Raw genomic sequence first — 26,161 nt, 5'->3', positions numbered from 1 at the left:
GTAGCCTTAAAGGTATAGGTCACCCCTACATCAGTGTGACATGTTTTGGTCCTCAGTGAAAAATGAATGGAGAGAGTGAAAGCAGTTTTGCACCGTCTAGTCATATGTAGTATAATGATTGAATTTTGTAATCCCCTATTTGTTGGTTTTAAATTTCTAATTGCGCCTTTATTAAGCTTTTTAAAATCATTAAGTCAAAGCATGTATTCTGTTTTAACATGTCGGGGATAATGGACTGTGACGGCGCAGAGCAAGGCTGTATCTGTCCTCCTTTGCATTTAGCATGGGAAACATTTTTATTTTAAAGAGATCTATCCCTTTAAAATCATTTCATCTCTTGGCTGCACACCTTTTCCTCTCCCTCTATGTTAGACATTCTATGCCAATCAGAAAATTGCGTCTGGGGAGGCTTTGGCTTTGACCGGACTGCTATTTCCACATGGCTGCCTCTGGCTGCTCTGAGGACGCTCCTAGAAATCCGATGCACTAAAACCACCCTGAAAATCCACCACCGACAACCTCGTCTGTAAGGCTCTGCTGTTTTGATTCCTCACCGCCTGGCGGCTAGACACCACGCTCTGTTCTGCACTGAACTTTCTAATGCTCCAGTCTAATCAACTCTGCGCACCCTCCCTCCCTCATGAGACAAGACAGGCGGAGTTGTGCAAGGGAGAACGGAACGAGGAGAGAGGAGGAGAGGGGAGCGGAGGAGATGAAGAGGATATGAGAGGGGGAGGAAGATAAAGGAGGAGATACATACATGAGGTCAGGAAGGAAAAAGACTGAAGATGATAGAGATGGAAAGATGGGATAAAGGAGGAGTTATAAGAGGGATGGAGGATGGAGGGAGGCAGCGGGAGAGAGAGGGAGTGCCGAAAGCGGTCAGAGCGAGTCGAGGAGAATCTTAAAGCAAGTTGATAACCTAAGGCATTTATCTTTGTCCTCCCTGTACCCTCGGTACCGTCAAATACTTGGACAAAGATTCGTAAAACAAAAAAAACCCAGATAGATATCAGATAGTGCTATAAAAATTGTATGAATTGAATGTAATGAGATAAATATGTATATTCAATTAAAATGGTGCACCTGAAAGTTGTACTTCCCTACAAAGCAGAAACCTACACTACATATGTGCTCAACCCTAAGCTAATACCAGGATCTGACTTTTTGACATCTGTTTCACTATATAAAAATGATCATCCAATAGAAATGTACAATTAAAAAAACATGTAAAAATACAGGTGAAACTAAACTGCAGGGACAGCACTGCAGTTAGTTAAAGCTAGCCGGAGCACTGTCACAGCTAGCCTTAGCTAAAGCTAATTTACAGACTTATTTACAGACAATATGATTCCTGTCGTTGATGCTATATAATTTTAGTAATTGGGTTTGTTATACCACATACATGAGGCAGTAGCTAAATCTTAAATTATTGTTATAATGGAGAAAAAAAGTTACGCCAGAACGAATTAGAACTAAACCAGTCCTGCTAAATGCTAACTAGCCTAGCTTTGATGCCCTTTAAATTTTCCAGACAGAGCAATATCTGATTTTTTACTTTTTAGTGTTTTCACTTAAGAAACTTTTTTTTCAACTTTACTGTTTCTGTATAACTGATGTCTGCCTTTGTAAGGCACTATCATATTGCATTATTGTTATTTTAAGCAAATTTCATTGTAGCAAATTACTATTTAATTACTAATTCTCATTTGTCATGTTAGAGTAGCGAGAAAAGAATGACATGAGAAAAGAATGACAAAGCAAGAAAAAACAACAAAAAACAAACAAATGAACGCGCAAAACAAACAACTGTAGACTACCAGATGAAAATACACACACACAAGCACCCCGTCATACATATGCCCACGCACGCATGTGCAGCCTTTCAATTCTGTGTGGCAGTGAAGCCGACTAACCCATAAGGGGGAAGTTAATGTTTTACAAAACTGCCTCTGATACAATCAATTATGTCAGCTGGAGATGCAGTGATGTTGATTCCACTGCCACTACCTTTGTTTTCCTCCCTTTGATTCATCTGTCTTCTTCTTCAAGCCACCCATTCTCTCCCCCATCACCATCTCCCTCTCTTCCTCTCTGTCACTGTGCTCTGAACCCAGTACTGTCACAACGTATCCGTCAAAGCCATGCCTTAAAGCCAGCAGCGGAGAGAGGCAAAGTTTGTGTGTGCGTGATTGTGTTTTGCGAGAGAGGGAGAGGGAGAGGGAGAAAGTTGTCTTGTACAGTAGGCTACATAGAACAGCCAGCTCAGCAGTGAATGATGCTGCATCCAAGAGGAGGCAGACAAACAGGCAGGACACGACACTCGTGGCCTAGATTTATCCCTCATAAAGGGGCCAGGCTTGGTTAGCAGTAGAATACACTCAAATGTTTACATCCTACACTTGTTTTGTTAGCTTTTTCTTCAATTTATCAATTTTTTTTTCAGTTCCGTTCTCTTCTTCCATTTATTGTCATCCCCATGTTGTTATCCCTCATCTAGTCTTGTTTACTTATCTGCCTTTAACTTTCCTCTCGCTGGCTTTTTTTTTTTCTCTCATGTTGCCTCCTCTGTCCCTTCTATCATCCGCCCTGTCAATCCATCCTCCTCTGGTGCTCTGTTAAAGAATATTTAAAATGTTTGCCAAAATGTTGGTCCTCTACACTCATTGTTCTGCATTTCAAAAGCACCTCACATTAAAAACGTATGAAGATTGTCAGGACCTAGATAATGAGATTTCTACTAAGGCGATATTTTTTTTTTTTCTTTCTTTCCCATATGCCAGATAGATACTACGGAGCCCCAGAAGGGTCACGGCGATATTTTTTCAGGGGACTACTTTTTAAATGTTTTACATTCTCTCGCAGTATTTTGCGTTCCCTCCCAATATGTTTTGCATTCCCACACAATAAGTTTTGCGTTCCCACGCAGTATTTTACGTTCCCTCGCAATATGTTTTGTGTTACCTCGCAAAAATGTTCTTCTTCCATTCCTTCTGAGCCATGTGTCTATTTCCACTCAGCTGCCCAGCGCAATGAATCAGCTCGTTGCATTTTACTTTGAGTTGGAAATTATGCTGATATAATGCTCAATGGGCACATTTGTATCTCATATAGTGTATAATCAATAGCCAATTTCTTAAATGTATAAAAAAGAATGTCAGACGTTCGCATGATATGGCGATGAACCAACACTGAATTATCATAGAATCTGCAGCTCCCTAGTAGTGTTACAAAGAGAGAACGTTAGTTCAGGGACAAAAACGTGAAAATACAGCCTGCACTGTGGTTACAATCAACTATGGCTACAACCCTTCCAGTCATTCATTTCTACCTGTAATAGTCTATTTTCCTGTAGGCTATACTGTGTGGGACAAATCTGTTTAATTACATCAGATTTACATCAACAATTACATCACAGTCTGGTGTCTGCATATGTGCTGTAAGTGACGTGTGAAGTAGCGACCAGATGTGATCTGATGTGATTTGACTTAGTTTACGGCAGTTTTCTTCTAATCAGCCACAAATGACACATAAGAAAGTGAAACTTAACTAAGGCCAAATAAAGTTATTGTCTTCTGAGCTCTCAGGGTTTTGTCTGACTAAAGGTTATGCCCGATATGGTATTACATTCTTATAATAACAGCCTATACTGTCTATATGTTTAGGTTTGTAAAAGTGTCTAAGTCTACAATTTGGTAGCATGGCATCTACTGTAACACATTAGGGATCTAATAGCATTGTATTTGATTTCAAATTAGATAAAAGGGTGTCTTATAATAATTTAAAAGTATTAAAATTGGTTTGAAATGTATAGTGTCTAATAGCATACATTTTGGGTCTATTGCGGCATTATTATGCGGTTTCTAATTTAGGTAGTGTCTAAATAGGTTATATCTGTACGTGTTTGTGTACTGTCTGATAAAGAACATATTTATTTATTTATTTATGTCTAATTTGATACAACCATAGAAATAGAATGGACACAAGCTGAGTTAGAAAAACATGAGCGAAGCCTCTATAAAGCTTCGAGGGGAGCTACAGATTGTCTTATAGTTCGATCAGTAGGCTATTGGTTTATCGCCACATGCGACACACGCACTTTATCTTTTCATTCATTTATGAAATAGTTATTGATTGTAGAAGAGATATGAATATGCCCATTGAGCAGTAGGTTATATCAGCATTCCCAGCTCAAAGTAAAATTCAACTAGCTGATCCATATTGTGGCTTTGCCCTAGGTAGCTGAGTGGAAATAGACCCATTACTCGGGAATGGAAGAAGAAATGTTTTGTGAGGTAACGCAAAACATACTGCGAGGGAACGCAAAATATTGGGAGAGAATTCAAAACTTAAAAATATTGCCGTGACCCTTCCGTAAGATCCCAGTAGTTTCCTAGAAATATCAGCATATCTCCTAATCAGCAAATTAAAGTTTGAATACAAGTCTGAATGTAGATTCAGTAAAAAAAAGAAAAGAAGTGATTTCTGCATAAGACATTAGAACCAAACCTTCGCCTCTTGCATTACAGAGCAGATATGAACTGTGTATATCAGAGTTCTGAAATATTTATTCAAAAAGGCCCTTACAGGGCCCTGTTCTTAATTTAATAATGCATAGGCACCAACACTGGTTTATAAATATAAAAGGAGGCACTTAACACTGGATTGTCCAACTACTGAGAAAATGGCATTAGAAATACAGAGAGATATACCTAAGAGGAGAGTACATTCATTTCCACACTGTCACCTTAACTCCTGCGTAAGAAAATGCGCTGGTGGACAAAACAAGGAAATAAAGTGAAAGAAAGAATATTGTGGGGTAACATTAACACTACAGTCTCTTTAAGTCACTTTGGCTGCTGAGCGATGATGTGTGTAAAATGTCTCATGACAGATGTCCACAGTGATATGGGAGTATTGTTAGATGATACATTTTCACTTCTTTTTCAGAAACAAAATCACAAATCTAAACTGAAGAAGAGATTTCCCTCAAAGCTTTCTGGGATTGAAGAGGTGCAGCGGTGGTGATTCAGTGCGAGGAATGTACCTGGAACATTAAAATTTAAAAAACAAGACTTATCACTGTTCCCTGCTGGGTTGAGGATGAGCTTTACTTTTCAGTGTGCAGGGTGAAAAGAAATTGGCAAACCCTCATCAGTCTAATGGAGAAAGCTATAAATACTATTCCTGTGTTATCAAACACGTTAAAGACCGATTTTAGAGTCATTCCCCCCACATATGCATCCACTATCTGTATAATGATATTCAGTGGTGTTTGAAAAGCAAGCCTGTTCCATGATTGCGTGGCAATGTGGTTATTTTCTGCGCCGGCACAGACCACAACTGTTGCATTTTTGATAAGCTGTATCCATCGCTTTTCTGAAATAGCATAAAACGATGATACAATGAGCTGCGACAGGATGTATGGGTGGTGATTTTGAAGCAATCAATGGAGACAGCAAAGGTAAACACAGTGCTAAATGTCAGCTATGGTGATTGCGCTTCCACAATATCATCTCGGCCGGGCGGGAGAACCAAATAACCAAAATCAATAATCTAATCATTTCATATTCAAATCACGCACTGTAGAGGTCTGGATCTTATTGCAGTTTCATATCCCTGGTGTGCTGATGTATTCCAATCAACAAACCAGAGCAGCCATATGTATTGAAAATACAGTAATTCAAAGGAGCAGTGGGTGGACCACAAATGTTTCTGTGTATCTCTATTCTGTAATAGATTTTTGAAAGTATATGATGCTGGTGATGTACATATAATATGCCACACTCCATATACAGTACATGTTGTTGTTGCTTTATATAATGCTATTGCAATAATACCTAAAATGGCGTTAATTAACTTACATAACTGTTCTATTCATATATCTATTTTACATTGCCATGGCATTTTGCACAATTTGATGTGTTTCAAATAAGTTTTGTAATTTAAAATGACATATAGAATGTTTTATATTACAGTGTATTTGTATTCATATTACAAAGTAGAGAATTGTGAGAGAATAGTTCATTTTTCAAAAGTTACAAAGTCCAAAGAAAAGAAAACTAGGGTGTGTAAGACTGTGTGCACCCTTGTTCCATCAATACTTAATTGAGCTAATGAGAAATATTTGATCAGAAATTCCTCTTATACTGCAGAAATCTTGTATTCAGGTTGTAGCTAGAAGTCTTGAACATGGATTCCCTTTCAAAATCATAATTCTGGATAGATTCCAGTTCCGAAAACATGAGTTGAATGTGAGGGTCACATATGGATGCCAGCAGGGTCTGGAATCGTTCCTTACAATAACTGAAAGGAGGAGACAGGATTTAATCCTCTTTGATAATGGGTAGGATAAGCTAGGACATGTTTCTTTACTAAAAAGTGAAATTCTGAGCCCAACAGCCTCCCATAAAAGTTGCCATAGCAACACATATTCTTTCACAGTATTTACCAGCACAATTAAATTATAATCTTTGACCAAGTCAGACCATCTTTTCTTGAACAAGATGTTGCATAATGCAACAGAGTGAAATAGTGTATTTAAGTTTTGACAAACAGTACTCTGTGCCAGCAAGAATGGAGTTAACACAGGCTTGTAATACTTCACTAACCTGTGTTTTTCCTGGAATGTGCTGAAGCGCTTGAATAGAATAACAAATCTCTACAGTATGCAATAGGGATAATTGAACTGGTAAACAGACACATGGAGGGAAAACATCTGTGAGTGCATCTGCTCATCATCACGCCAAGCCTGTTGGAAATCTACATTCACAATATACCGTTTTCTACTTTACACAATTAGCACTGGTTCATAAGCAGAACAGCAAAAATATGAGAAGACACTGTGGGGAAGAGAGAGTGGTTGTAACTGCTGAAACTTGTTTTGTTTCACACAGGCTCCTCACACAAATAAGATGGCTTATCCTTCCAGGAATACAGTGGCCCTAAATAGCTGCTTTCTTCCAAGTTGTTGACAAAGAGCATCCCTGTGGGCTATTCCCTGATGTGTGTGTGTCTGTGTGTGTGTGTGCGTGCATGCGTGCGTGCGTGCGTGTGTGACCACTGCACTCAGGTGGCAATGTATTTGTGTTTGCAAGTGGTGTACATTTGAGTCTTTGTTTATGCATTTACGTCAGCGTATGTGTGGACGTGTGCGTGTGTTTGCTCCCGTGGTGCCCTGTCTCGATCCAAGGAGGGAAAAAAATAAGAGTGCATAAGGGACTGACTGGTATCTTTAGCACAGTCAACAGGATACTCGGCCACCAGGCAGCAGATACATCATGGTAGCAGCATGGCAAAATTGCATGTATCGACAATAAACAGCAAATCTAAGATCAACGGAATTGATCCCGACTATCAACGATGTGGTGCATCAAATTAGGAATGAAATCGTTAACACTCAAAGCTGGAATAATAACCAAAAATAGCACACATTCATAAGCTATCAAGTCATAAGCCTCGTTTAGCGTGGCTCGTTGACTAAGAAAGAACATAATAATGTTTGCATGAATGGCTGAGGGGAAGTAGCTGAGAGGAAGGAAGGCCGGACCAAATTCACACATTAACACAGTCACACCTGGGAGCTGCGCGGCACAGTCACACAGTCTCGCACTATTGGACACCAAGCTGCTCCCCTGGAACAGCTAAAGGTTAAGCGCCCAGAGGTCGCAGCCCTGATGGTAGTTGTTGAGGGATTTAAACTGCCAGGATTTTCACAGCTACTATACTACTCAGATTTTAAACTGTGACCTTTCAGTCACAAGCTCATTTCCTCTGAGCCTATATCTGTTACTGCAGGTCAATACATGGCTGGTAAGGCTAAATGTGGAGATGGTGTACTGAGATAGTCAGGTCGTATTCTACTATTGTTTATGAGCAGAGATGTGTACCCCTTTAAGATAGAGAGACAGAGGGATAGAGAGGTGGACTAACAGTTTGAAACCAAGAGCTATCAGTTTACTATCATATGAAAAAAAAAAGTCCTCAAATCAAGTCTTCACATTTTGAAAATCTGTTTGGCATTTTTGCTCAAGAAAATACTGAATCAATAAAACAGTTGCTTTTTAATTTGCTGATGAACAGCAAATCAATTTAATTAAGTATTTCAGCTCTAGTTGAAATTTTTATTGCAATATTAAATAAATATATCTTCAAAATATGTATATATCATAAATATTGCAAATGCATTCAAATTCACATGTTAATTGATCAAACTAATGTTCAAAGCAGTGAACTGTGCTTCACTGTTACACACTGCATGACAACTTTGCATGTGTAACACAAAAACCTTTACTCAAATTAATGTTTTAATTGTAGCTTGTTTGGAATCATTAACCTTTACTATACAGGAGACTTTGTCCTGAAAACAACACAAGAATAATCACACTTATACACTCAGTTGCCAGTTTATTGAGGTGCACCTAACCTCTAATGTTCAATTTTTGTTTGAACTGCATGGTCATTTTGGCAGATGTAGTTTGTGGTGCTGTGCATTATACTGACAAGTGTTTCTATTATTATGTCCACCCCATTTATATAATTGAAGGTCGGCTTCATTTGTGCAAAACAAACACTTAAATAAATATTTAATTTTGTTAGTTTTTAATTACAGCTCATAATAATTAACTTGAACAACAACAGAATATGTCCATATCATCGCTATATGATTCTGTTGAAAGTCAATATATGACAATATTGATTTATCACCCAGCCCTGATTGATAGATAGGTAGTTAAGTAGATTAACTTTTTGAGTGTTTTTCGTGGTTACCCTGGCAACTCTATTGTCATTTCTCAATGTCCGCCTCCATTACAGTATCTTCCAGATCCAGTGTTTCAGAGACATTTGCCTCATGCCCAGATCTGGGTGTGTTTGTGTGTATGCTTGTTACGTACGTGCATGCGTGCATGTGTGTGTGTGTGTGTGTGTGTGTGTGTGTGTGTGTTTGTGTGTGTGTGTGTGTGTGTGTGTGTGTGTGTGTGTGTGTGTGTGTGTGTGCACATGTGCATGTGCGCACACAAGGGAAGAAGGCTGAGTCTAATTGCACAGGCCCATCTGCTGATTCTGGAAAACAGGCTTCTTACAGACACAAACATTACAGACAAAAAAACACAGGCACACACACACACACACACACACACACACACACGCCACAAGTGCCTGCCTCAAAGCCTTCAACTTGGACCCTGAACAATCTGCACCCATTCTCTGGCAGCTGTGTGGACGGCATTGACTGGCATGGTTTACAATATGGACTCTATTGTCTTAGGACAAAGGCCTCTCCACTCAAGGCAAATGTCACATTATAAGACAATAAGCCTGTATTCATGGGGGGTGGCAACAGGGGGCAAAGGCGTGCGTGCGTGCATGCGTGCGTGCATGTGTGCCATCAGGTGTAATTTGTGTAAGGGTTGCTACAGCCATACTTGTATTTGTTTTATGCCAACAAGAATTGTATGTTTTTTATCATTCATCACCACTTTTACACAATGTCAGTTTAACAAGTACGATTTTGTTTTGTTTTCATTTGCAGTATGTGTTACATTTTGTATGAATGCACTATGTCCAGATGCGCATTTATCTGCAGTATACAGTATCTGCCCTGTACTGCAGAGTGACTCACTTTACATGTAATCGTTGTCTAACCAATGCAACTGATACAAATTGTATTTCAATCTGCACGCTCATTAGTACTGTGGTAAATGAAGGTTGTGTGTTTGTGCATGTGGAGCGGGAAACACCTGTTCCACACATCCCCCATATGAAGAATGATATATCCCCTTTCCTGTTGTTCTTTCTTTTCACTCATTGTTACAGTGAAATAAAAACAAAATGCAGCCCTGATATCACAGAATTAGATTTCAAAGCAAACATTCAGAGTCATATGAGAGTGAAGGAAGGAAGGCATGCAGGGTGACACACACTGGACAGGAAGTGCATTTCAAATGGACACACAAACTCACCACATTCACAAGGTTATATCAAGTATATTAAAATTAAGAAAACATAGATATAATAAGGATGAACAAATGATTTAGCTTCAAGCTAAAAAGAACTCATACCAAAAAAACATTATTAGAATTAACCACAATGACACAACCTCTGTTGTAAAACCTTTAAAAAAATAAAATTCAGGAGAAAGTACTATGCCTATCTGCAAACTAGTTGACCTTTAGATACCCACAACTGACATTTTGAAATTGTCCCATACATGTCCTTGTGTATTTATTTTAATATTTTATTAAAGTGGTAGAACACTTGAGTGAAATGACCTTGCCAAGAAATAGATAAATCTTAACTAACTACATAGTGAACTGCTAAACCACATTGAAGGAGCAAGAGAGAGAAAGAAAGAGCCCTCATTCACATTACTCTCAGCCTGTTTAATTAATTAAGAAGAGGATCCCACATTAAAACATGGCCTCAGGGTTTTTATACAGCAAAGATGCCACATATTTCTCCTCTCATTGAAAAACTGATGTCAACCGGAATACTCTGACTAGCTGTCAATACCCAAGAACTGCACCCTCCTCTAGTGTCAATAAATTGAATGTGCAATTCATCAGCCTAACTGTAGGAGACAGTATTTCTAATTAAAAAGGAGCTCGTAAATTCGACATTTTACAGGCCCGGCTCAGCTTGTAAATACACTGTAAATAAGTTGTAGCGAGTGGCTTCATGGGCAGATGAAGGTCTGGCTTTGTGGTTTAACTCCTGTCGATGTGTTCAAAGAACAGCAGGCTGATTGCAATTAATTTGATGTTTGTTTCAATTTTGTGCTCCGTTTTATACTCTCTGGGGCTAACAGCACGCAGCTTTGCACTACCTATTCTATTCAACTCCATTCTACTGTATTCTGTTGTTGCATTTGCTGCGTATTGCATGCTGTTTTGTATTCTTTTTGAAGCTCGGTGGGTCACATCTGATTGGATTAGCAGTTTGAGAGGACACATTTGTCGGGCCAATTAGAGCACTCCCTGGCACAGATGGAACACTGAGATCTCTGGGGAGAACGCTGGGTCATATTTGTGTTCTAAAAAAGCATAATGCATACTGTAGAGTAGGCAAAAACAGCACACCAGGTGTGTGTATACATTTACGTGACTATTCCCTAGGCCTAAATAAGCCTGTTGTAAATAAGAATGCATTCTGAGTCAACACCCTTTGTTAAATATGTCTAAAATTACCACAGGGTGAAATTCTGTGTATTCAGACTCACCTGTTATAGTGTACTTTGCTTTGTCAAAGGGAAATGAAACCCCAGAGAATCACATCTCAATGGCAGCTGGACATCCTAGTCCTGTAGAGGCAGAGAGAAAGAGGAGACAGAGCAAAAGGGAGAGACAGAAAGGCAAAGAAAGAGAGAGACAGAGACAGAAACACAGAGGGAGAGAAGGGTTATTCAAGCTCAGGGAACTGAAGCCCCTGTCATTTTTCACAATAGAGACAGATAGCCATAATATGTAGTGAATGTGAGGTGCAATGTGAATAACGACCCCCTCAACATTGTGTGAATAGCCATAACCCACCACTCATCACATGAACCAGGCAGTTCACCAGCCACTTCCGCTCGTGATTGCTTGTTTAGTGTTTGTGTGTCTGTGTGCTGCGCATACACACGCACGCTCTGCCTCGTAATGACCTCTTAAGTGTCAGGGTATCAAAGTCTATAATGGTCTATCTGTGCTCGCTGGCAGTTTACAGCTAAAAAGCTCTCACATGCCATGATAACTGGTTTATATGGGTGACATTTCACTGCCAAATGCCAGAGACACTTTTCAGAAAGGGAAATTGTTAGCTCTGTTCGTACAGTGCAGAGTGGTACTTATTCACAGTTAGAATGCCTCTTATATGTTTTTTCTATTTGTGCCTTTATTTCCTTTCCCTATTTCCCCTCTGCATGTTTCCCTGTTTCTCATCACTGTGTACTTTTTCACAATATTCCCCTTCTGTTTTGGAAACTCCTTCTCTCTATCTCTCTCTCCAGCTCTCTCTTCACCTGCACCCTCCCCAACCTACTTCACTTGAGGGTACATTTTGCAGCCTCATCTCACCAGGGACAATCTCAATGTGAGTGTGTATTGTGACTGACATTGGACATGGCTTTGTGTGCTCCTCTTGGCATGCAAACTAGTTTATGTGTGTGTTTTGCTGTTTACTGGGGAGAGGGGGGCACATATATATGTTTGGCCTTGAATTTTCTCTTCCAGTCTTTTTCTGCGTGCTTTGCAAGATTTTCACAGGCACACAAAAACCAGTGCATAAACATATTGTAATAGGCACGCACACACGGACACAAGCACACACACACACACACACACACACACACACTACACACACACACACACACACACACACACACACACACACACACACACACACACACACACACACACACATATCCATAAAGAGTGTTGTGCAGTAATTGGTTCTATTAGCCAGTACAGGAGGCCATGAGCAATATCTATATGGTTGGGTGGGCAAATCAACAAAAGATGGATTCACTGTACTGCGTTAATGTACATGCATGTGTTTGCATGTATTCATTGGTCTGCATGTGAATGAGTGTTAACCCCCAATGTTATATGTCTATGCATGCATTACAATTCAGGAGAATTGCCTGAGGCAACAAAGTATTGGCGAGAAATAAGTTAGACCCTAAGCTCCCCCACCTACAGTATACAGCACCTTCATTCATGTCTTGCTCGCTTCTCTCAGAACACGGTATACATTATTCACACAGCGCTGGTCAACAATGGAGGGATCAATGAAGGAGGAATGGAGGAAGAAAGGTGGAAAAGAAACAGGTCTGGATGCACAGGCGAGGTGGTGACGAAACAAGTTTGTAATAGGAGCGGGAACTAGGTGGGGAATGGGCTTTTTCATTAGACTCATTTACGTAAACAAGTGGAAAAGAGAAGATTATTTGGTGCAGCATTGCAAAAGTCCATGCATACATCAGCGGTGTATCAAGCGGTTGTTTCATCACTCAAGAGGAATTCTTTGTTAAATCCTAATTTTTTCTCTTTTCTGCTGTCAGAAGGCGCAGGTCAACAGCTTTCCAGGAACCGTCTTGAAAGCTGCAACAAGAGATCGGTATCGGATCAGTATCGGTATCGGCTCCGATACTGCCTAAACGCTGGTATCGGTATCGGGAAGTACTGGAGTTAATGCACCGATCCGATACCACGTAATAAAGCCCTTATGTTCTTTTTCCGTTATAACTGACTGTCAAACTGGATAATAAAAGAAAGTTCTGTGGCATTCATTGTTTGTGTTTGTTCATGTTTCACAAAGAGTTTAACCTGAGCCAGACCGACAACAAAAATAGAAATAAGATCACATACTACTATCCACATACAGGGATAGTAGTATACAGTTGTTAAAACATAATAAAAATATATGACACACTGGTATTGGATCTGTACTCGGTATCGGCTGATACGCAAGTTCAGGTATCAGAATTGGTATCCGGAAGCAAAAAATGGTATCGGACCATCTCTAGCTGCAACTAGACGAAACAAGTGTTTAATTTTGCCTACAGACACACCAGCCCAGTATCACTAGGAATTACATTCATATTGGATAATTCCATACTTCGCAATCTTATCACCAGTGTTACAGTAACATTGCAGTGTCAATGCAGGATGTAGTTTGCCCTTCAGTGAGGTGGAAAGTAAGGATATTAAGGTCAGGATGAAGATGGGTGTGTAGCATGTATTGTTAACACAACCTTTCCTAATCTTAACCAGGTACTTTAGTTACTGAATCCCTAACTATACCGTAGTTTCAATGCACAGATATTGTTACAAGAAGTAATTTTGAAAACAGTGGCACTAAATGTAATCCAGGTTTTTGCACAATCATCCCATATCAAGGTTCTTGTCTTCTGATGATAGAATTGAAAGTGGTGAAACCAATGTAGACAAATAGACTAGTACTGTAGGACACAACTCTTTCTCTAATTATTTTAAATTTAAATTTTTTTGCTGCTGCAACAAAGTTGCTAACCATGTCAACGTTTGAATAATGGCTATATTGATATCAACACAGCTCAATTTTCAATGATTTAGCTGCATCTGCAAGGGCCACCTGCATATTTCCTACATACATCCTTCATTCATACTTTAAACACCATGTGAGTTCAGAATAGAAGCAAGATCAAATAAAGGCGAGAGGGCTCCTCTGAGAGCATCCAGCAGTGGAGAAAAGAAGAGGGCAAGAGATTTAGATTGGAAAATGGTGAATGCTTACTGTAAGAACTATTGAGTGGTGCTGAGCGACAGGGTTCTGGACGGAAAGTGGCTTAGCCTGAACAATGGATGGACGTGATGAGGAGAAGAAAGACTTTTTTTTAAACTGCACAATGTCTTCCTGGAAGAAAAAAAAAGTAAATATATTTCACATGAAAGATGCTGACCATTTTCTCACAGTAAAACAATGTTGTTTTCTATTATGAGAGGCAGTGGTTGCATTGATGTCCCATGTCACCCCCATTACTCATGAGCCGGCTGTATGTAATTAGCATGACTCCACAGTATGCTTTTATGATTTTTTTTTTTTTTATGTATAACTCTTTGTAATTATGCTTCAAAACAACAGATTGCGCCATAAGACACCAGAAATGTCTTGATGCCTCTTGGTTTTTATGATTTCATATTCATGGCACTTCCTTTAAAGGGTGGAGTCCCCTATATGTTCATGTTAAAACCACAATTTTCCCCCTGGGCTTCGACAGATTCGATATAAGCATGGAGAATATGGAGCAATAGTGTAGATGGTCTACCCAGGCGTAAAATTAAAGACTCTTGTCTGTGTGCCCTACATAAATCTTTGAAAGAGAGAGAGAGAGGGAGAGAGAGAGAGAGAGAGAGAGAGAGATAAAGAGAGATGGAAGGAGGGGGTTAGGAAAGGAGGTGTACATGATGAAACAAAAAACTGGTTGATTTGTCCGGTGATTGTGAACCGTTGAACTGTAATCAACTGTACTCAACCCCGGACAATGAGATGTTTCAATATGTGTGCACACACACACACACACACACACACACACACACACACACACACACATATATATATATATATATATATATATATATATATATATATATATATATATATATATATATATCATACCCATAAAACTAGCTTATAGTAATTGCTTCACATGGGTTTTACACAAAGATTGGTTTTTAAAATACCAAATATCATTTATCAAAGGCTTGCTTCAGCACACCCTTACTTGACAATAAAGGTTTTCCCTCTTATGTTGAAGCATGTGATGGATACCGTCCCATCTATCATACCGTCTAAGCAAGAGCCAATCAAGGGGGTTAAAAAAATACGTAAGCACACTGCAGGAGAGCAGGCATACAATTTCTTACATGGTTAGTAAACAGACACGTGGTCCATGTAAGTTATTGCAGGCCCATAGGCCAGAGTGGTACTCATCTATCTTGGTGTGACACTATCAGCCTCCCTTGCAAAAACACAGCGGTGGTAAAATGGTTTTATTGCAAAATGTGAAAGATACGTCTGGGACAAATTGACGGGTGCTGATACATGCCACAGGGGCATGGCGTTTTTATCTCAAATGAGTTGTAACGTCCTCTGCAGAAACTGAACCACGCAGTTTATTTTAGAGTCACCCCCGTTGTGAATGTGCTAAAAGTAACCCAGCAGATTTGAGCACCGTGCTCACACAGAATTATTCACCAGCCAGTCAAAGGGGATTTTACCTTAGGCAGTTAGGTGCTATATTTACACTCGACACAAGGCTAGTCAGCTCGATAACATAAGGGAAAAACACAAAACAGTACAAATGATGTAAACATACATTATTAAGCCATTGATCACTTCTACATTTCTTGATATCTTTGTTCCATCAAGCATAACCATCTAGTCATCCTCGCCCCTTCTTCAGCCTATCACACTGCACCATCAACTAAGCTCCAGATCAATACTCCCTGGCACATATTCTCACTCTCAAAGACTTGTAATGAAAACGCCATTCGATATTAATCAAGATCACAGGTGTGCCACTGAACAGGCACAATAAATGACAATATTATTATTATTATTATTTTTTAATTTACCATCAAACAGCCAGCTGCATCAAAGCACTTTGAGTTAGATCTTTCAGCCTGGTTTATGCTGAAAGGAAGCAGATGAGCAGGGAGTGGAAGATGTATGTAATGCAGTTAAAGTAAAAGCCCAGTAAGCAGGAAATTTAAGAGGGGCCTGGGGATGATGGTATTACAGCAGACGCTGATTGTGGACAATCTGCTGAAGAAGGAAAAGATATGGAAAAAATATCATTGGATGCAGTATGGTGGATTTAAGAGGCATGCAAGCATTTGAAAAGCTGGGTGGAAAGGAAATATTGCAACAGATGAACAATCTGCAAATAATCTGGAGTGCTATATGCAACTGTTGTTAGTTGAAGTAAGCGGTACTCGAAATACAATGGCGTTGCAATTAAACCAGAATTCCCCTTCCATTGTCTCAGTCACTGAAGTCAACCAACCCAGGCCTTTATTTGCAACGTTGAATTGGTCTCTTAAACAATACTGCATTTTCAAATCCTGCTGCAGTTTCCTCCATTGATAAGAAATGCTGTGTTAGACCACGGCACTGGGAGATTTATGCCCCCAGCCCTGTGATGACCTCATTGTTCATTGCCCCATAATTCAAATCTGCTCCGCTGTGTTGCATCACATTGTGTATGACTCATTTCCAAGCACCCCATTCTCTAAACAAGCAAGGCCTCCTCAGCACGCTAAAGTCAACCGCACAAACAACACAGCAAAGAATTTCCCCATTAATACTGTGGTGACTGACATAAGACTTGCATATGCACGGTGCGCACGCACACACACACACACACACACACACACACACACACACACACACACACACATAGCAACACACTGTTTAAATGGTCAGAACTGGGAAGAGGAGAGGAGGGGGTAAGGGCTATTGTAAATGATTTCCTGCGGAGACCAAAATAATCGGCAGACCTTGGAGTGAGCTTCTTACAATCACTCTAGCCTTGTACACTGATTCTCCATTCATCTCCCTAATGGCACTGTGTGTGTCACTAAATATACAGCTGCAGGCAATGTCTATGTGTGGCTCACTGTGGGTGTGTGAGCTTAACGTGTGTTAGCATACAAGTGTGTGTGTGTGTGTGTGTGTGTGTGTGTGTGTGTGTGTGTGTGTGTGTGTGTGTGTGTGTGTGTGTGTGTGTGTGTGTGTGTGTGTGTGTGTGTGAAAGACTGGTGGTAATTGATGGGTACCGCCTTGATGTGTGTTAAGAGTATCTGTAGAAAGAAATGCATGCATGTGTGTGTGTTTTCTATTGAGTGGTGACAGCTTTGAGTGGGGCACAGGGAGGTGAAGGGCACAGAAGTGAAGTGTGGACAGGAGATGTGTCGAATGAAAGAACAAGTGAGTGAGAGGTTTTAAAGGACAATACAGTAGCTAACATAGAAAGCAGCTGCTTAAACATGTAGCTAGTAAAGGCCATTTGCAGAATAAAAGAAGAAGCCTGTAGACATACAGTACACATTGTATTGTGTTTCACAGCTTGAGTTGCAACATTTACAATGTTATTATAAAAACTGTGCACAGCATGGTCTATGTCAAAATTAGATAGACAGGCTAAGATGAACAGTTTATAAATCAATGGTGTTACACAGCCATCTTTCTTTGATTTGTTACCAAGATTAATTGTACAGAAAAAAACGACATAAATGTACCCACTCACAGCCTCCTGGAGTGCACTGGCAATTCAGAATGGTACAATAACTTTCATCTTTGCTTCATATAGCCCACCTCAAAACTTGTATTGCAAGGTGTTTTGCAAGCTAAAGCCACAATAAATAAAAGTCAATAATGACATAAAGTTGGACATGAAATATTCAGGGCTGCCTAAGAAACAAATTAAAGACTGAGACTGGTCAACTGGTCAAGGCAAAACAAATTAAAGTCTGTATTTAAGAATGACATTGATTTTAGCTGCCTAAGCCTCTAAGATTTATCACTGCAAAGGAAAAGCTGGTGAAGTGCAAGCCATCAGCGTGTGTTTAGTGTTACGGTGGCCAATTCATTAAATTCAATATTTGTTCTCTTTAGGATTTTTATGGCAGGAAAGTAGCAAGAAATACAAAGTAGGGAAGAGCCAAAGACATCAACACATTGGCACGATTTTGATGTCCTAATAAATGTCTGGCAGTTTCAGAACTAATTTACACTGATTGATTTCTCAATATTGTTTTATTCTGTCTGAGATGGATCACAACCTGAGGTCCTCAGGCTTCTTTAATTTGGCTGTTACAAAACGCTGATTAAAGACAAGATGCAATCAAACCTTTAAGGACTTTTCACACTGTTCAACAGCTTTGATTTAGCTACTTGTAGCTGTTTTTTTAGGAGTATGTCATAAGAAAAAAACTAAAAATTATTATTATCAGTAACTTTTGAAAAACGTTTTCCTAAAGCCCAATGTGACATTTTGTTTGGTCTAAACAACACTCCAAAACCTAAATATATTCAATTTACTGTCGAATAACCCAAAATATTAGCATATTTTCAGAATTTAGAAGGCTTGGCATTTTTGCTTGAAGAATTACTTAATAATTGCTTATAAAATTAATGCTGATTCATTTTCTGTCAATCCCCTAATCTAAACAATTTGTATCTAGCAGTGATTCAAAACCATTGCTGATTAGCATCACAGCTCTACTTACGTTGTTTACTTGTATGATTACAATTTACTGCTAAACAATGCAATACTCATTGAACGGCATTATGATATCCCTTTCAGTGATATGCACAAACATCCCAGTTAAAAGAAGGCATGAGCAGTCAGGCCAACAGTGTACATTTCCTCCAATCGTCCCAAAAATACAGACAGATAATAGGCCGTGGTGGTTCAAGCAGAAAGCCTTCCAACAGATCCATATTTAGGCAGAGTAAGACATCTATCTCTGGAGGGCATTCTAGGGCACATAACACTGAGCCATTGAAAACCTAAAAAAAAAACAAAAAAACCTCTTACTAATTTTCCTCCTTTAAAATAAAAAAAAAAAAAAAAAAAAAAAAAAAAAAACAATTTACACTCACCCCTTAAAACACTAAAAAAATAAAAAAAAAAAAAAAAAAAAAAAAAAAAAAAAAAAAAAAAAAAAAAAAAAAAAAAAAAAAAAAAGAAAAAAAAAAAAAAAAAAAAAAAAAAAAAATAAAAAAAAAAAAAAAGAAAGAAAAAAAAAAAAAAATAAAAAAATAAAAAAAAAAAAAAAAAAAAAAAAAAAAAAAAAAAAAAAAAAAAAAAAAAAAAAAAAAAAAAAAAAAAAAAAAAAAAAAAAGAAAAAAAAAATTCTTGAATGAGGAAACTGAATAAAGTGGGTTAGGGGGAAGAGGGGAGACTAGAAATGTGAATCATCATCGCATTAGGAAACAGAGCAGTCAAATTGAACGGCTCTGCCTTCATTGAAACTTAATATTATCATTGCCGCATTAAGATTTGTTTTGTCTTTCCTCACAGCTTAAGCCACAAGACTGACAATTTATTTATGCAGAAAGGTTGGTTGTCTGTGAGCACAATAAACACCACCTTCTGTTTATCTACAAGGCTCTGACACACTTATCCGTTACCGTGCTATGCATAAATTAACTAAATAGAGGACTGGATCCCAGGAACTGCAAATTCTTTAGGACAACACTTGTTAAAATGGTTCTAGGGAAATCAGCCCTTAGGTTCTATGTGCCCACTAAACAGAATTAATTGCACAAGTGTTGAAGTTGGACTCTCTAATAACCCTAGACGGTGGAAATAGAGACTTCAGCAACAAGCAGTTCCACTTGTTGGAAGACTGATTATATGTCTGCTAGTCTTAATATACAAATGTGTATATGTTTCGGTTATTGTCTGTCTGCAATGGATCATGTTGTCTGCCGAAGTATATTTTCATAATCTCAAGGATTAAATGCTCACAAGATGTTTAATATATGATCTTTTATTTAAATCACAGGCTGCTTCCATTGCAGGGTCAGCTATTGTTTTTTTGGCGCCATTCAAATCCAAACCAAATATTGTGTTACATCAACAGCTCTAAACAAAGAAAGTCGGCCCTCGGTCAACGAACAATCCAAATACTGTCGTAACTTGCACCCAGCTTTCCCAACAAAGAGCTTTGTTTTTCTTGTGCATCATAACAAGTGAAATGACTTAGTGACCAAATGAAAGGAGGACAGATAGACCTACTGTCAGCAGAATGCTTGATTGCTGCTGTTGCAGATTACACAGCTTCAGGTGCTTTGACAACATTAGTGCTGTGTGGGTGCCATTGCTTAATGTGACCCAAGATGCTCTTTGACACACCTGGTTTGATGTCTGGCAAACATCCTGCGGCCCTCCAGAGAGGTTTGTCAGAAAAGTAAACCAAAAACATCCACTGTAGCAGATCGTAAGTTTGGACAGCAAAACACGAATACTGTTGAGGTTACATTTTTTTCTTCACGTTTAAAAACAAATAAACAACTTGTCCAGCACGTACAACCACTAACTGCAGGATTTGAACAGCAAAACAGAAGATTGTTTTTGGAACGTTACATCTTTTCTCAAACATTTAGAATATAACCAAGTTGGCAAACAAACGCAAGAACGTGTATGATCACTTAGACACAACAGATGCACTGATGACAGATGACCTAGTGATATTCATCTCATCCACAAACATAATAATCTCCTTGGAGACAGGCCTGTGCTTTAACAGATGCTGCCAAAATGGCAGTGAAGCAAATCTACGTCAAATTTATCCAACACAGAAACAGATAATTGCCTAAACTGACCATTTCCCCACCTGCTCAGGGGAATAACTTTTCTTACCTGCAGCACTGACGGATGAGTCAATCACTCCAACCTGACGTGGCGACATCCGCCCTTTATGTCACACTGAACAGTGAGCTCTACACAGTTTGCACACAATGTATTTGCAGTTTGCTATTTGGATGTTAAGAGTATAGTGATTCAAAAGGGTCAGTGCAATGTACATCTATGGCCACACAGATCTGAAGCATGGTGCTCTTTTCAGTTTAGGTCAAAATCGGAAAAATTCGGTGCAACCTTGTAGTTTTCAGTAGCACATCAAGGTCATCTGCAACCCCGGGGGCCTGTACTGTAAATAAGAGCCATAGCTTTCACTCATGAATCCGCATGATTGACGTACCCAGGGGGGTGCACTGGCCGGTCGGATTCTCCGTTTCTTCCAGAGCAGCTGGATTTACTGTGGATCTTAGACTGCCGCTGACAACCCAGCACCGTACACAATAAGCTAACTGCATTCCAATACACACAAATGACAGCTATATAAAATAGGAGAAGAAAAAAAACAGGAGAGGTGAAGACTTTAGTCTATCTGACATCCATCATGCCAAAGCGTGTGATTTGTCATTGCGCCCTGCAGTGAGGCAGATACACGCGGCCACAGAATAACAATTATGTGTACACCCTGGCCGAGGAGCCGTCATGGGATAATATGATTGCACTGATTATTTTCCGGAGATGTAATGGGTATCATTTTGGTTATTACTTTGCCTAAGGGCCAGCTCACACACGAGCGACGCCCATCCAGCTACAAGTCGCTGGACCATCATCTGTACACGCGAACTATATTACATGTTACCCCCTTCCATTAGGGCCAGTTTCCGCGCCGCTTAAGTAGCCTACAATAATCGCAGGCCACATTCCCATTGGCATCCTTGAGAACCAAAGTCAGCGCCATATAGCTTTCAGTGCAGGTCAGTGTCAGACGCGGGTTGACATATAGCCAAGAGGTTTAGCGACGTTCACCAGCGATGTCTGCAAAAAAAAAAAAACTACATAATTTGTGCAGGAATAAAGAGTGGATCCTTACCGTATCACCAGTCGCAGCGATATAGGCGCATATGTAGCCTACACATCCAGCGCACAGAGGAGTCAGGAATAACCTTTTCTGCGCTCTTTCATACAGTCCCCAGGACGTAGGTCTTATATATCTTCCCAGTCGATAAATGATTTCACTGATCGGCGCCTCGACTCCTTGTTAATTCTTGCTGCCGCAAAAAACGACGTGGTAAATCTTACCGAAAGAGGGGATGGATATAAAGCTGAGGGTGTAATAAAACCAATAGCTGCGTGCTTAGTATCCCGATCAGCGCTCACACAGGAGGTATCGCGTCCGTCCAAATGCACTGAGTCCAGTGGAGTGCTGGAGGAGGACAGAGGCGTATCTCTCTCTATTCGTATGTCTGTATCCCGTCCTCTCTCCCTCCCTTTCTCTCTCCCTCCCTTTCTTTCTCTCTCTCTCTTTATCTTTCTCGGCTGCCGTTATGTTCTTACTGACTGCTGCTGAAGTCCACAGGCGCAGAGCGCAGCGGAGCAGAGGACCGTGGTCAACAGAGAGAGAGAGAGAGAGGGGTCAGAAATGACAAACCAATTTGGAGGCGCGGTGGATGCTCGGTTGATCGAGCGCAGCCCGGCGAAAGGAGCGTTGCAGGCGGGCGGGGAGTTTAGGGTGGGTGGAGGAGGGCTGGGGAGGGGGTGATGATTTCTGCCTGGGGGATGCAGAGAGAGAGAAAGAGAAAGAGGGAGAGATGAAGTGGGGTATCTGGTGGAAAACATGGAACTGGATCTGGCTCCTAAAACTCTGGAGCGAGGGCTCCACCTGCTGTGTGAAAAACACACAGGAGTTCCCAAACTTGTCTCGGAAAGGGTTAGAGTAGGGGTGTGCAAAAAAATCGATTCACATTGGAATCGTGATTCAAGCTCTACCGATTCATACTGTTAATCTTTTTTTTTTAATCAAGAATCGTTTTTGAATCGAATCTTGAGCCTGAAAATCGATATTGAATCGAATCGTGACATTTTCTGAATCATGCACCCCTAGATTAGAGCCACCACTGGATATGACATCAATAATCCCCAACTGAGAGGTGTTTTTGTTTTTTAGGCATGACTTGGTGTATGATTGCATAATTGTACCTTAAGGGTGACAGCTGCAATAGTTCCGCCCATTGTCACATTATCATCTAAATAAAGAAGAACAAACGTGAAAACCACAGTCCTCTTTTAGGCTCTTCGCAACCTCCCAGAATTAAATGACCTGTTATGGTCCCTGGACTCCAGTTTGGGCTAATCTAAACAGAAATGAATTGTGGACTGTAATAATTCTGCTTTAAACGGTTTGCCCGGGTCTACTATGCAGATCTGAAATCGGGGAAATTACAAATTCATAGCAGCAACGAAAATGTTATTTAAAAAAAAAAAGCCTATCAAACATGAAAATTAGCCTCTTAATTGAAGCATTTTGTGGCCTATTTCATCCCAGGCCGTATGCGTGAATTATAATAAAGGCTACAAATCTAAGTGTGTATCCCACTGTTTAGCTCCATGTAGACACAGGCCTACAAGATTTTAAATTCAGTCTGGGTGGTATCTTAATATCTAAGCCTGTAGCTTATTTAATAACATATAGCCGACTCACATCTTTTGACACGTTTTTTCTTTAATTTGCAATAATGTTTTCATGAGGAGGTGTGGGACAGGAACTGTGTAGGATAGCTATGAGTTTGGAGTCGCCATGGTATTATCCAGAAGCATTATTTGCATGGTGTGCCACTGACATGTATTACAGGATTACTGGAGGCTAGTTGTTTTTTTCATTAGGGATGAACCCTCTGTGCCTGAAGATCAGAGGGTGACATGCGCATTGCACGGAGCGCTCACGAGCCGCGGACACAATGCTGGAAAATAAAGCGCGCAGCTTGCTTCTTGATATCTTGCAGTCCCTCAATAAGCTGTTATGACTTGTCCCATCAGGAAAGTCTCATTCTTGGAATTCGGTACTGGTAAATTGACCCTGCGGACTGGTGGAGGAGGTGGATGTGCTGTGCTTTTGGAGCTCAGTGGGGACCTGTTGATAGCCCGCCGGCGCTGCAATGGAGGTGAGATGAGGCTTTCTGAAACAAGCGATTCTGAACTGCCAGCGATGTCCGTCTGTTCGTCACAGTGATAGCTCTAATGTGCCCGGGTCATTTTTAAAGAAATTAACAGACTGACTTGTTGATTACACGTCAAATTAGTAGCTAATGGGCCTGCGCAATTACTGTGAATCATTCATCTGTAATGACTTCCTTTTCTTCTGAAGCAGTCAGTATTGCTTTAATATCAACAGGTTGAAGATAGAGATTTCATTAGGCTGCCGTGAAGAGCATATACTGTATACTGCGATACCCCTACGTCTATCAATGCCTCCTAATTATTTTCATAATTAATTCAGATGAGACGTTGTCATTTACAGCCCATCGTTTTGCAAATCAAATCATGTCATTGGTATCATGCTTTGATGCTATACAGACTTCCCCTCCAGTCAGAATGGTTGGGAGGCCATGTGTCGCTGTTAATTACCATCACTGGCTGTTAAAGCCTTTTGGAGGAGATTTAAATCCTGCTAAAGAGCATTAGTTGACAAGCAAGGTTCTTGCAAACAGGCGTGGCACAGGCCTTGGAAGAGAGGATGTAGAGGTGAAATGATACATGCTACAGAACAGATGTACAATATAAATTGGTACACTAATTATACCTTTGGACATGAGCAGGGAGAAAAATGTTCTGCCATAATTTTAATGAAAGTGTATCAACAGTGGATATATCTTCAAAGAGAAACCTCACCTTGGCACTTTTATTCTACAGATGCACTCAACAGCAGTCAACTTTCACAAAACCACTGTCATAAATGGAATATATATGGAAATAGACAGGGTCTGTACAAGTTCATGTTCAAAGCAGAAAACTTTTGTTTTGTTGTTGTTATTCATGTTACAGGTGCCAAACAGAGATGAATGACGTGTAACTGAGACAGAAAGTCACAAAGACACAATTTATCCAAACAATCTGTCAGGCTACAATGGAAATCATGGGTAAGTGTGTTCAGCAACCTGCAGATGTAGCGCAAAAAGACAAACCCCTTTTCAGTAACCTCAGTAACACCCCCCACGACCGCCATTATCACAGGCTTACAATTAAGGTGTCGGCTATGGTATCTGCAGCCAGACAGGAGGGAATAGTCACATGTGCAGGTGGCACAGGACTCACAGTCTGGTCGGTAGTCAAAACTCTTTGGTGAAGAGTTTACAGGGTCTTAACCTTCTGCCACGTACAATTACTGCAATTGTGGCTTGTGCTCATTAGCTCCTGTTTCACTAAATAAACAAGGGCGATATGACCTGACACAACATTTCAGCTTTGGCCTTTGCTTTTAAGTGTTGCAGAATGGATAGCATATCCTCCTATAGTACTATATCTTCTATCTTTATGTTTCTTGATACAGTTTTTGTGTAGCCCTATTGCAAAGGAACATTTTGCTGAGCTTTTGGCCCCAGTTGAACCCCAGATATTCTGCAGTTTGAAACGTAATGAGGAAATAAGCAGAAGAGATGAATGTGCCATTTGAAAAACGTCGGCATTGAAAAATCTCACAATCTAGCAGCCACTGTTCAGGGATTTTTTTTAGACAAGCACAATTCCTGTTCACTTAAACCTTCAAAAAAACACACGATTGTTTTTAGTATTCATCACACTGATCAGTGCTGACAGAAGAAGTCAAGAAAGACTTGAGAAGTCTCCTTTATTTTCCCACCGCTCCCTGTTGATTATTGACATTTCATAGCTTATTGTCAAAGGTCTGAGGATGTGTCAGGGTCGCACAGCAGCTTCTACAGTACAACATGTGGAAACTTACACAAAGCCAAATGGTAGAAATACTGTTTCTGAATGGTATACAATTTCTCTGCAGATACTCAGCGTGCCTTGGAAGCTGTGGAGAGATTGCAAGCCAAACTGAAGGAGAGAGGAGAGGCCCCCACACAGGAGAAACTCTCCCTGCTAAAGACTGTCCTGCAGAGCCCCCTGTTCCATCATATACTCAGCTTACAGCAAGCTCAGCGGAAGCCCCCAGCAAAGGTACAGTGTGAGCATGAGTGGCGAAGGAGTCTGAACCATTCCCAAAATACTGAATGCAGGAACCAAACTAGATGAGTAATCAGCTTACCTAAGCTTACCACTAAATCCCAGGGAATGAGAGAGAGGGAGAGAGCAAGAGAGAGAGGGAGGAATGAAGAA

General features: G+C 40.0%; 2 protein-coding genes across 16 annotated transcripts in view; one reads left to right on the top strand and one right to left on the bottom strand.

Annotated features, from left to right (window-relative positions):
* Positions 1-22,502, bottom strand: part of adgrl3.1 (adhesion G protein-coupled receptor L3.1) — a 111,849-nt gene extending 89,347 nt beyond the window's left edge. For 10 of the 12 annotated variants that reach the window (XM_039794557.1, XM_039794913.1, XM_039794738.1 and 7 more), the window contains exons 1-2: positions 21,918-22,502; positions 11,219-11,299 (exon numbers count right to left, since the gene is read on the bottom strand). The gene's annotated coding sequence lies outside the window, so the exon portion shown is untranslated. The remainder of the gene's footprint in view (positions 1-11,218; positions 11,300-21,917) is intronic. The other 2 variants (XM_039794824.1, XM_039795078.1) reach the window with 1 other exon arrangement.
* Positions 22,503-23,717: 1,215 nt separating this feature from the next.
* The window catches only part of si:dkey-92j12.5 (multiple PDZ domain protein), a 39,904-nt gene continuing 37,460 nt past the window's right edge, over positions 23,718-26,161 (top strand). For 3 of the 4 annotated variants that reach the window (XM_039793752.1, XM_039793058.1, XM_039792412.1), the window contains exons 1-3: positions 23,719-23,985; positions 24,866-24,960; positions 25,836-26,002. In XM_039793752.1, coding sequence (XP_039649686.1) covers positions 24,948-24,960; positions 25,836-26,002 — 180 coding nt within the window. In that variant the 5' untranslated portion in view covers positions 23,719-23,985; positions 24,866-24,947. Of the gene's footprint in view, positions 23,986-24,865; positions 24,961-25,835; positions 26,003-26,161 lie in introns of all 4 variants that reach the window. The other variant, XM_039794027.1, reaches the window with a different exon arrangement.

Source organism: Perca fluviatilis, chromosome 1 (assembly GCF_010015445.1).
Source record: "Perca fluviatilis chromosome 1, GENO_Pfluv_1.0, whole genome shotgun sequence".
Taxonomy (NCBI): Eukaryota; Metazoa; Chordata; class Actinopteri; order Perciformes; family Percidae; genus Perca; species Perca fluviatilis.
This window is presented reverse-complemented; position numbering and strand designations above follow the sequence as displayed.